At 31.5% G+C, this 12,981-nt stretch overlaps 1 protein-coding gene across 1 annotated transcript; it reads left to right on the top strand.

The window, feature by feature from the left end:
- Window positions 1–2,025: 2,025 nt before the first annotated feature.
- On the top strand, window positions 2,026–12,614 carry LOC130797292 (transcription factor UNE12-like). Its single transcript, XM_057659836.1, has 7 exons — window positions 2,026–2,724; window positions 5,493–5,591; window positions 9,348–9,467; window positions 10,143–10,208; window positions 10,337–10,402; window positions 11,323–11,400; window positions 11,498–12,614. The coding sequence occupies exons 1-7, from the start codon at window positions 2,401–2,403 to the stop codon at window positions 11,726–11,728; spliced, it is 984 nt and encodes a 327-aa protein (XP_057515819.1). The 5' UTR covers window positions 2,026–2,400; the 3' UTR covers window positions 11,729–12,614.
- The last annotated feature ends 367 nt before the right edge of the window (window positions 12,615–12,981 follow it).

Raw genomic sequence — 12,981 nt, 5'->3', positions numbered from 1 at the left:
ATAAAATATAGATGCAAATAGGGATGAATGATCATCATTATCAACTCAATATCACGCTCAAAATAAATAAGGATGAATCAAAATTATAAAATAAATTTTGAGGCTCTAATAAGGATAAAGTATTTTTTAAAATGTTTTAAAATAAGGTCTAAAAATAGATAATAATTAAATTATAGTTAATGCAAACAAAAGTTTAAAGCCTTTTAATACAGTAGGCTCTCTGCGCTCATCAAATATGCTCAACTTCACATGAATACGCATAAAATACTTCATATTATACATTCAAGAAATCTCAATTATTCTGGTGAATTGGTAATTTAGGGAGCCATATCCAGAGTTATATATAATTAAAACTTATAAAAATTTGATATTATAAAAATATGCAACAAGTAAAACAAGATCCCACATGACTATGCTTTTTCTCGTATATCATCATCATCCACCTAGTGTATCTCGCTCATAGAAAAACTATAAACAGGGTCTGGGGAGGAAAGGACTGCGGCAACTCATACCTATAAAGGAGAGCGCGACCAAAATAGTCCCCCGGCTCGAGAAAGATACTAAGACGTAGCTATCTGGAAAAGATAAATTAAATGAATATAACTAAAATAAATAAGTAAAGCCAACTACAAAAGAAAACAAAACAAAATACAAAATTAAAAATAAAAGAAACGAGAGAAGCAAGATGGCAAGAACACCCAAAGGTAACCTAAGAGGACATCAGTAGTCTAAAACATGGATATGACGCCTCCAACTACCCATATCCCTAGTCAGGCCCTCAGAAAGGTTTAACACATGTAAGTCAACTCTTATTTGCTCATCCCAAGTTCTCCCGAGTCTTCCTCGACCCCTCTTGCCCTTTACTATAATGCTTTCTACCCTTCTCACGGGGGCGGCGAAAATGCAAAAATAGATCAAGTAATAGGTAAATTACTATAGAATAATGAATAGTACAAAAATTGATTTGGTGCAAATAATATGAAATGCAAGAAATATATATATGTCAAGTAATTTGAGTAAGTTTATGTTGTAATCATGTGTGAGGTACATTAAACTAATTGAGAGAGAATTGCAAAAGATGAGCATGGAAGACTTAAGATAGTACTATGAAATTAAATCCTTGAGCTTGACTATATTTGATTATAACTCGATCAAATAATAGCCTATACATAGCCAATATATAGGCAATTACAAGTTTCTCTGATTTTTTATTGTATCTATTATTGTGTTATCGCACATTTGAACCCGCTTGTATCAAATGTCAGACTTCCTATCCATTTTATGATACTAGCAAGATAAAAAATTTGTACACAAGATGTACTCCCTCAAGCCTAGAAATTGAAGTATATTAAAAGAAGTAAGCAAAGAATGATTGGGAGGTGTGTCACACCTTCCATGAGTCAATTTGTACCCCTACAAATTCTTTCAACCACCCACACTACTCAATCAATTACACTAGTCCTATAAAATTACTCATCCTTTTTAGTATTATTCCTTTCTAGTCTCTCTCACTCTTCTTTAATGTATATTTTTGATACAAATATACAATTCATACATCTCCCTCTCACTTTATAGTAGTACTAATTATACTAATCACCTAAAAGACCACTCATAAACAAGTCAGACCAAATAATAGAAAAACAAAAAGAGACCCTACTCAAAAAACTTAAAAATTTAAATAAAAAATAAAAAAAAATAATAAAAAATAAAAAACAAAAAGAGACCCCTACTCAAAAAGCTTAAATATTAAAATAATAAATTATAAAAAAAATCATATAAACCTTCTATCTTCGATATTGCTTCGTATACTTTTTTTATATGTCTTATTAAATTTATTCTATTACTATTTTAAATTTAAATTCACTAATAATAACCCATTAAAATCAGTATTATATTTTTCTTTCTTATATTAAAATTTATAATTATACGACTAAAAACATGACTTCACTTGTATAAAACTTTATTAAAATTCTCATTTTATTTTTATATTAAAGAAAATAGCAATCTCTTACTTTTCTTTTATATATTTCTTATCATAAGAACTATACTTAATAGGAGTGGATATATCTCCCTCTTCATTATATCATTCAGAATATCACTCAATAATCAACATTTGGATGGTTTTTTCCCTTCCTAAACCCTCCCAGAATCTCCATAACACAACAAAATTAAACTTGAAAATTCCAACACTAAAACCCCACCACCATTTCTCGTAATACCCACTTTTCTTTTCCGGGTTATCGGGCTCTGTTTTTGCCACCTCTTTCACCAACACCCCTCAACATTCCTCTACTCTCCCTCTCTCTCTTTTTTTTTTCTTTTTTTTTTTCTGAATTTCAGGTATAAGTAGCGCCCTTGAACTGATTTGAGTAAAGTAATCTTTCTGGGTGTTTTTAAAATATGGCAAATAATCAACCACATCATCATCATCATGAAGGATTAGGAGATGAGTTTTTTGAGCAAATTTTATCAGTTCCGGGTTATAATACTGGTGGAAATGATGGAAGTGGGTTTGTAGGAAGTGGGTCGGGTGGTGATGGGTCATCAATTTTATTGGGTTTAGGCCCGGGTGATGGGTCGGGTCATGGAGGTGTTAATGTTGGGCTTGGTATTGGGGGTTTCAGAGGTGGAATGGGCTTGGGTTTACCTTTAGGTTTGAATTTGGATCATGGTAGTTCTTCAACCCATGGTGGCGGTAATGTTTCTTCATCTTCTAGAATTAATGTAAGTCTTCTTTTTTTTTTATTTTATTTTTATTTTTTTTAAATAGTGTGAATTGATGCTAGTATTTTTAATTTGTTTGTTTGTTAGAAAATCATTAAATATACTCTTTGTTAGTGCTTTTCATTGTGTCCTTGTTGTTTTATAAAATATTAAAAATTTTAATGTCTTTATATGAAAAGGGTATAATTTTTTCTTGCAATGTTCAACAAATTACACAATAATCTAACTCTCAATATGTGTAATCAATCTATGAGACTAGGAGAGCTTTTTCTGTTGCATATCCTTTATGAATTTGCTTGTGATATATTAACATGTCATTGTCCGTGGCAAATTTAAAACGTGAAGATTACCATTTGTATCATACGAAAAAAATATTCGAGAACGTTATATATTAGTATATTCCCCATTAGTATATAACATATTATGAAGTTTAAACTGTTAGATTAACCTTTTGATTGATTAGTTTCTTGTACGAGTTATCTATCTTATTTGTTTTTATCATTATAGAATGTTACTTATGGCAATAAATCCAAATCACTTACAGGTCTTATTTAATTGATATTAGGCATGAGACATGAGTAGCTTGCTATAGGAATTTCTAATTCGTAGAACGTAATTTTTCATGGTAAAATTTATAGAATTTGGCAAAACATGTAACCAAATGAGATGGCTAACTATGGACATTTCATTTGATTGGAATTATGTTTTACGAAGGTGAGTTGCAAGTAAAAGATTCGGACTTTATAATTTTAGTTTGCCACTTTGATTTCGCTTCTTTTTGAAATCAATTATAAAGAGGGTACCCACTTTTTAGTTTGTGTCTGTTGGTGACTTAATTTATTGGGTTTTTTGTGTGAGTTTATGATTTATTATCTGTGTCTTTGGATTAGCATTAAAGAGAAATTAGATTGTTTTAAATAAAATATAGATATTCAGTAATAAATAAAGAGAAATTGAGAGTGTATAGTATAAATGAGATTAAAAGAAAAAAAGTCTATTTTCAAAGATAAAAAAATAATACAAAATGAGATCGACAATCTAAAATGAAATGCTTAATTATGGGTATCATTTTCTTAAAATAATAGAATAAGGGTTACCTAAGGGTTTAAAGTCAAGTTGGTCCTTCTTTATTTGCTCTTTGTGTTTGATTTGTTTTGAAGGGTAGTTATTGAACCCATTTGATGGCTTAGCGGTTCAGGTATAACCAAAAAAGGGCCCCCCGGTTTGTTCCCCATTGCCAAAACACAACTACCTGATTAGTTTCAACAAAGGATTAATATAATGTTTCTCCTCTTGAATTCAATTTAGATGTTTTAGCCAACTAATACTTCCATTTGATTGGAATCCGGTAGGACATTTTAACTCTAATTCGTACAATAATTTTGTGATAGCGTATATAGCATATATTTAAGCTACAGCCAAAAGTTTAGACAGATAATGCGTTCAGAAATACTCTATTAGGTGTGTTAAGAAATTCAAAAAGAAGTTTTGTTTAAGAGAAAATAGCATGAATTAGCATTAGTTTTCTAATTGTTAGGGTGTAATTACATGCCTAAGGATGTGGATTATTTGAATATTCAATTCTTTTGTGGTACTTGAATACAATAATAAAACATCAAAGTATACATAATAACAATACATACATATCTTATTAAAGGACTCTTGTTGCAAATAGGTGAGAAGGGGTTGAATGTTTGGAACTTGTGTTACTTGCTATTTCACAAGACACCAAAGGTATAGCTGTATAGGTGTTGTTTTGACAAATGACTTTATTGTTATTTTTTTTATCAGCTTTTAGCATTTTGTTTGATCAAACAGTTATGAACTGTGTTTGGTAAATAACTTTTGATCACCCTGAAAATCTAACTTTTAAGGCAAAACAAAATAGTTGCTATTTGTAGCTTTTTCATTTAACTTTTAAGCTTTTTGGCTCACTTTATCTGAATAGCATTATCTGAACTATACTGACTTAACAACAAACAAAAAAGTCAATGCTACTAGCTGGTCAAATAAGCAACATATACAACGAACAACTGATTGCCGAACACCCCATAGTCGATTTGGCAAAACCATTTTACTTTAATGGCCGACTTACTCTAATCAGCCAATGGCATAGCTTCATTTAGTTTAATGTTAGTGGCAACTTTTTGTCATACACAGTACATTATGTAGAAATCATAATGCAGAATTTGGTTAGGGTTTAGTCTGGTGAATACTGGATTTGTATTAATTATTAATGAAAGGTAACAATTCTATTTATACAAGAGATTAGGACTAAAATAAGGAAACAAAATATTAATCTAAACCTAAATAATAGGAAACAAAATTACCTTAGTATCCTAAATATTAAAAAGATCTTAACTTCCTAAAACATAATATTTTGAAATAATATCTTTATTTTATTCTATTTTCTATTTTCCTACACATTAATATCTTCATTAGGTAGACATGAACACATGAAACTTTCATCAATGTAAAGACCTTGGAAACATAAGGTTTGAGTGACTACTCTTTCTGTGTCCTTTCTTGTTTGTTTTAGTTTATTACTCTACAGATTAAAGTGTATCAAAAAGTGATAGATGTAGCTTATTTTGTGTGTGTTTCTTTTTCGCTGATTTAATGTTTAGATATTTTTCATTTTCTTTTTCAATTTTATTCAATGGTTCAAACTTGCCTTTATCATTCTTGTAACTAAAATAGTGTGATTATTGAGATTTGATTGATGAAAAAAAAAGGAAATTAAGGTGATTTTATGATTATTGGTACAGGAGAGTGACTCAATGCATTTAACAAACTTGTTTCCAGCTTTTGGCCATCACCTGCAACCTCAGCCACTCCGTCCTGCACCTCCTATTCAAATTCATCAGGTTCGTTTTCAGTGACTTGCATTTTTTTTTCTCGCTCAAGTTCGGTAGTCATTAGGATAGTCAAATTCACAATATTAGTTCAGGGTGGGCCGAACATTTATCTTTTTATTTTACATGTGTTACACAATTTGATATTAACATGGGTTTTATCGACCTGGATTCTCCACTTGAGTCATGTTGTACGAGCTACTCGCTTTGGTTGATGAGATGAGGCATAATTAGAAAGAAATCATGTAGAAGTATATCTAACTTGTACAAAGGATGATTGAATAGGCTTGTAATGTGAAGCTAATTCATTAAGTTTGCACCAAAGGAGAAAACTAGCTAAGTCTATGCATAGAAAGTATAGGTAAGTTATATAGATTAATTATAGGTCAGTTGTATCATAACTTTTCTACTTCTAACAAGTTTTGTGGCTTCACTCAAGCACATTTGTATTTCTTAATCCTACTACTAACAAGTATAGGAAAGTTATATAGATTGGTTTGTTGGTTTGTTGTCGTTTTCATTACGACAACTTTCGTTCTTCTAAGAGCTTCTTCTGTTTATGGTATCATTTAATATACGGATTATGTTTAGTATTTTAACTTTCGATCAAATCAAGTATTTTAACTTTTCTACAACAATATAGTTTTTGTTGGGTTTTATAATGGAAAAAAAGTTTTATCCTTGTTTATCTAATAGTTTCTTTATAATACCCCTTTTTATTTATATATGAATAATTTGTAAATATAGCCTTAAAGTTAGACTTTTGCGAATTACAGTTGCAATGTTTTTATTTTCCGAATTATAGCCACAAAAGTGTCAAAGTTTACAATGTTCAGGCCAAATTATAGAACTTGACCACTAAACCTAAAAATTCTAACCACTAACATGGTCGGAATTCTGTGATTTGGCCTGAACGCTGTAGACTTAAATACTTTGGTGCCTGTAATTTGTAAAATCAAACATTAAAACTGTAGTTCACAAAAATCTTAAATTTTTAAGGTTGTATTTTGCAAATCATTTTTTATATATTACACTAAAAAGGTGATTAAAACACTCGAACTTATTGGTGAAGAAACTATGATTGAATGATTTACTAAAAACTGAGAGTGCCAAGTAGGCCAATTGCCTAAAATATGAGATGATTAAGACATCTCAAATCCACAAAATTCAGCAAAATGAAGATATGTTTGTTGTGGAACTGAGTGGCACGTGTTAAGAAAGAGAGTGGGATTGGTCTATGTTTTCACCTCACACATGTGATGGGCCTCCACACGTGCAGAACCCTTCCTTACAAATTGTGGGTACCCCATTGTCCTTTCAGGAGTAATGATGTCATCAAAGAAGTAAAAGCATCCTACTCAGCCACTGTCTGTCTTTGACGCGCTTAGTAAACCTCAAAAGAAGCGCGTGGGTCCCACTTGTGCTGAAAAATCATCTTTTTTTTTTTTTTTAATTCAAGTCATGTCTAGTGTTTAGCCTAGTAGTATCCTAAGAGTTGACATTGAGGTTAGAAAATAAAAATGGGCATATGTCAAGAATATCAAATTTATTCTAAGTCATAAATCATGGCTTTTTTTTCTGGCTATCAATTATAGTTTAATCTCAACTTTCTAATTTGCTGAGCAGAAAATTTTGACAGGATTTTTTATTCTAAGGATTCTTTGAAATTACACTTCTTGTTTAATGTTACTTTTTATATTCTTTGAAAATATTTTTATGGTATGTTTGGTTAAAGGTATTAAAAGATGGTAGTAAAAATAAATTCTAGTGTTAATTTTCCTAAAATGTTTTGAGGCGCAAAGGTCCTTTTTTCCGAGTCGCTGAGGCGAATGTGTGGACTTTTATCAAAGACATGTTATTTATTTAAAAACACATCTAACATACATGAGATGCAAAAGGGGTTATATTTTTGCTTTCCATTCAATTAATAAACAAGTAAGAATTGAGGGTTATTTCAGCTATATTAAGCAAAAGGCATGTTGTTTATCATAATCACATCTGATATACACGAGGTTCAAAAGGCGTGCGACACGTGGAGGTGCACGAGGCGCCAAACAGTCGACGTTGCACCTAGACTCAAGGAGGCATTTAAGTGAATTCCTCTTAGCGCCTCGTTAATGTTATTACTATCAACATCATTTAATACCATTGAAACATAATTTGCTAGTCACTTTGCCTTTTGGATTTGCGATTCGCTCGAAATAGTTCAAAAATAGCCTAAAACCGACCATAATTCGCTTTTTTCGATTCGCAATTCGCAAGGCCAATTAGCGAATCATGTGACACTGTTTGATACCAATAACCAAACACGTTCGTTACTGTTTAATGTTTTTGAATGTGGAATTTTGGGTTTTAGGTGCTTAATTAAGCAGAACCATAGCTTTTTATCCGTGATTAGTGGCTTAAGGTTAATACTTGGAAAATAATTAGAGAAGCATATTCTTTATTTGATTTAATATAAATTAGCACATTTGGAAAGGCTTCTTTTTTGTGATACTGATCTAGAAGATGACCTCTGGGTAGAACAATGTTAGAATATCTCAATTTTTTTTTAAAATAATTAAAATATAGCTTTTAAATAGGTAAGAAAATAGACTCTGAAGGAGCAAGGAATCTTTTGATTCCTCCATTTTTACACCCATTTCTTATATCATAAAATATCTCCTATTTTGTCACGGGTATCACCAATAAAGTGAAGTATTTAAAATTCTTAGGCTAAGAGTTTTCATTTTGAAGTCTAGTCTCAAAGATATGTTCATACTTTAGCATCCCTTTCTTTTTTTTATTCTATTTTTTTGTACTTCCTCCATTCCAAAATACTTGTAATGTTTGCTTTTTCATGCGATTTAATGCACTAATTCAATTTTTAATTTCTATAATTATGTATAATAAAAAATTATAAAAATTGGATATTAATAATCTTTGTATCGAGACGAATCAAACAAGATCCCATTTGACTGTGTTTTAACTTATACATTACAAATTAATCACAAATTAAGAAAGATAAGTGAATAATGCTTGTATTTTCAACGTCGGGACTACATTAGACCGGAGGAAGTATAATTTCATTGTAATTGATGGAGTATAAATAGTATTTTCTCATAAGCCCATAAACCATATTTAGAGTGTGTTTGGTAAATTAGAGATTTGTGCTAACATAGCTTATTCGAGGTATGATAATAGAATGGGAAAGTTTGACAAATTTATTGGATCAAAACGTCCAAAATACCAACTTAGAAACAACGGTGGAGCAAAAATACACACGAATTTTCTAGGCCCTACTTATTTTATGTTTTTTTTTCATGGTTTGGGGCCTAAAACAAGTAATTATTAGACTAACTCAAAGGTAGTTTAAACAAATATCGACATTTATTTGAGGCCCCTTATATTGAAAGGCCCTATGCGATTGGACATTTGCATATGCTCAAAACCACCCTTGCTTAGAAAAGACTATTTAACAGTTTTTTCAAGACCTTGTGCATTTAAATTGGTTGCAAATACTTGAATATCTCATTTGGAATTGCATGTTTTCCAATGCACTTATTCAATCGTAAATATGTCTAATTGTTCAAAATTAAATTAAAAAGTATAAAAATTTGATACTAATAAGATTAAATTGAATGGACTCAAACAAAAGTTAAACAAGATTTCAATTGATTATGTACTGTTTAAAATTGTGAGCTATTAACTTTTTTCCTATTATTTTGTCGCGGTCCAATGCAATATGAGAAAGCTCGTTACGAGTAGTGTGTCTGTATGGCTATGCAGACTTTCCAGGGTCAAGCAACAGCAGGACCAACACCAGCAGTGTCACACCCACCAGCAATCAGACCAAGGGTGCGAGCAAGGCGTGGTCAGGCCACTGATCCCCACAGCATTGCTGAACGTGTAAGTCTCACTTCTTAGATCAAGGCTATCATTCTTTGTTCGAGAATGTTTTGCTTTTCACCCAGAGAAACTAGGCTATATACATGTCAGTGATAAAATTTGCTGATCTCCTCACGAATTCCAAATCAAAAGAAGCAAATCATGACAGGTTTTATGCTATTTTGGGGCCAATATTGAGCGAATAGTGAATATAAAAAGCAAATTAACAAACGAATTATGTTACACTGATACATGTTGCATTAAGTAGTTTAGAAGTCACTTCCATAGTACATCCTACGGTTTTTAATAGTTACATCTCTGTTTTTCACGCTATCCAATGTACGATTTTAATCTTTAATATCTTTAATTTCATATGATAAAAATTATAAAAAGTTAATATTATGAAAATATGTATTAAGACAACTCAAACAAGATCCCACTTGACTATATTTTATATTATACATAAAGAAATATATACCAAATAAGATCAGTTAATGAACAGTAGCTGCTACAGAAACCGTAGCAACTATAAAATCCAGAGAAAGTAAATATTACGTATCTAGAGTAAAATATAGTAGCGACAAAAGGAAGTTACAGTATATTCACTCAACTGGCTCTTAAATTCCTCGTCGAAAGTTAGTTGTGTAATGTGTCACAAGCTGTACGTAATTGAAATGTCAATTCTATCATGTGTAGTTGCGCAGGGAAAGAATAGCCGAAAGAATGAAGGCGTTGCAAGAACTGGTTCCGAGCTGCAACAAGGTCAGAGCCTTCTGTTTGGATTTCTAATCAAAAAAACTTATTTATCTATTGTCTTTACTCCTGCTCTTTACTGTTACATGGTTACATGCTGCTATACTTGCTCTAACGTAACTCATTTGCTTTTACAGACGGACAGGGCGGCTATGCTTGATGAAATCGTTGATTACGTAAAATTTCTGAGGCTGCAAGTCAAGGTATTTTCTTTAGGATTCATCATGGTTTATTAACTCCACCATATTTGAGGGGATATTGTTATCTATTCAAAAGTTCTGTCCCTATATTAATATAAACTGCACGGGTCTTATAAAATATCCCCTTCTTCTGTTATCTACCCATCCAAAATACAGATGTTATCATTCTATTTGTTAAAAGTATATGATTATATAGTTTCATTTCCTATGTTTTTTATGTATCTTCCTTTTGGGATCTGTTCGATAGAGTATATAATATATTCTAGAGTCATAATTAAGCTAAAGCTTTTGGTTGAGTATTAGAAGCCAATGTGATGGAAAGTCACTAGTTTGAATCTCATCCACCCCTTATCTCAGTGAAATATTTGGCAATTGGCTCTAGATATGAGGGTCTGTGTTGTATTCACACTTCTAGCTCAAAGGGCTCTCGTGTGAGGCGAAATGTATAATTGTATATAACATATCCTGGGTCTACAATCATCATCTTACGCTTTAGGTCATGTTTAGATTGGGTGTAAATATTTAAGGGGTAAAAAAAGTCAAAGTAAGAAAATAAAGTTGATAAATGAGAAATTAGTGAGTTGTAGAGGTGGAAAAATGGTTGCAAAGTAATGAAAAATGAAGGGAACTCTCAATTTTGTGGGGTAAATATTTATCCTAAGGGAGTGTGGTGGAATATATTACCTTCATAATAGGGAAAATTATCTTCTTTTTCATTCATTATTTTTATTTCATACTCATTTTACCTTCTTCATAACTATCTCAACTACTTTAAATGCATCTCTATTTGCTTTCAATTCATTAGTTTGACTTTATTTGCCCCTTAAATATTTACACCCAATCCAAGCATGCCCTTAGTTGAACTAGTTGCTTGACATAGACGTCTAAATATCTTCATTGACATTGACACTGACACGAATCAGGTGTTAAGCATGAGCAGATTGGGTGGAGCTGGTGCTGTAGCACAATTAGTAGCTGATGTGCCCCCATCATCAGTTGAGGTAACATAAAACATACAAATATATCAGTTTTTATTTCGATTATTTACGGCTAGTAATATATCAGTATGAATCGTTATTATGACTTGATATTGTAAAGGGGGAAGGCGTTGAAGGGGCGCAAGCAGCATGGGAGAAATGGTCGAACGATGGCACAGAGCAACAAGTAGCTAAGTTGATGGAGCAAGACGTAGGGGCTGCGATGCAATTCCTTCAATCGAAAGCACTATGCATTATGCCGATATCACTTGCTTCTGCTATCTTTAGGTCTCAACCACCGCCAACAGATCCTCCGTCAATGATTAAGCCCGAGACTAACCCTCCTCTTTGATTCACGATGTCTTGACGATGTGAAGCACACAACATCGACTCCTAAAATGAAGATAAGATGCACTTTTTATGGAACAACTATTTGAGTCATTTTCCCAATTTTTGTCAAAGGATGATTAGTGAAGTTTAGTAAGAGGAAAAAAAAAAGTAAGGTGGGATTGGGAAAATGTATGTATTTCCTATGCAATGGTGGTCAAGTCTTTAAAGTATAAAGTTTGTCAAATATAAATATGATGTGGGTTCAGAAATTATATCTTCTAGTAATCAATGGTGGAAAAAATTAGTGGGATATGACCAAGACATTGGTGACCAATGCTCTTTTGTTTTTCTTGTATAGTGCAAAATTTGTGGGACCAATCTTATGGAAAAATGTCTCTAGTATAATTGAGATGTAATGGACTTTAAAATAAAAATAGATAATGGTTGATTGTTTGAGAAAGCAATGTTAGAAGCTTCTTTCTCTAGAAAATTAATTCTTTATATTACAGAAAATATAGTAATAAAATTGATTGGGAGTTGTAACTTGTATTTTAGAAGGTGATCTCTTTTGAAAAGTGAGTTTAGCTTTTGAGTTGATTTGGTGGTTGATTTTTTCATTTCCTTGGATGATTTGGGTGGTAGATAGTAGATACCATGGAAGAAAGCTATAAATTTAATAATTAATTTAAGTAGGAGTAGTTTTCAAGTGCATTATGCATGATATATTTTAGTTACGGAGTGGTTTGACAAATAGTTAGCTGGTAGCTAATTGGTGCAATTGATTTGATTAACTGATTTTATTAATTGATTTGACTAAGTTGATTTTATTAACTAATTATTTAAAAGTATTTCATAAAATTTAATTAATAACTAAAAGATGATTAATGTAAAAAAACATATATGAACATGATAAATTCTTTTGTTTAGTTGATGAAGTTACTATTAATAAGCCTTTTCCAAATCACTAAAACCACAAAAAGAAAAATAGTCTCATTAGTTAGTCATTTAATCTCATTACCCAATTAATTCAACACTCTTTCTTTTTCTATCTTATACGGTGCTTACTGGTTTATCACTCTAAGATTGTAAATGATCAATTTAAAATTACCACTTTAAAGCCATAAGTGCATATTGAGTCAGAGATAATATCATCATAATACCGTTGTATTTGAGAAGTTGCATAAAGTTAGGAATACATGTTTTTCCATCAATCGCTTGTTGGAAGAAGACATGTTAACAAATTTCTAGTCTTGGTATATGTATGTGAACAAGGTG

The sequence above is a fragment of the Amaranthus tricolor genome, chromosome 12, assembly GCF_026212465.1.
Source record: "Amaranthus tricolor cultivar Red isolate AtriRed21 chromosome 12, ASM2621246v1, whole genome shotgun sequence".
NCBI lineage: Eukaryota > Viridiplantae > Streptophyta > Magnoliopsida > Caryophyllales > Amaranthaceae > Amaranthus > Amaranthus tricolor.
This window is presented reverse-complemented; position numbering and strand designations above follow the sequence as displayed.

What these genes read in the sequence shown, in the direction of transcription:
- LOC130797292 (XM_057659836.1), top strand. Translation starts at nt 2,401, where the DNA reads ATGGCAAATAATCAACCACATCATCATCATCATGAAGGATTAGGAGAT. An exon ending in CCCACAGCATTGCTGAACGT is followed by an intron (nt 9,468 to 10,142) that starts GTAAGTCTCACT and finishes TATCATGTGTAG; the next exon opens with TTGCGCAGGGAAAGAATAGC. An exon ending in TGGTTCCGAGCTGCAACAAG is followed by an intron (nt 10,209 to 10,336) that starts GTCAGAGCCTTC and finishes TTGCTTTTACAG; the next exon opens with ACGGACAGGGCGGCTATGCT.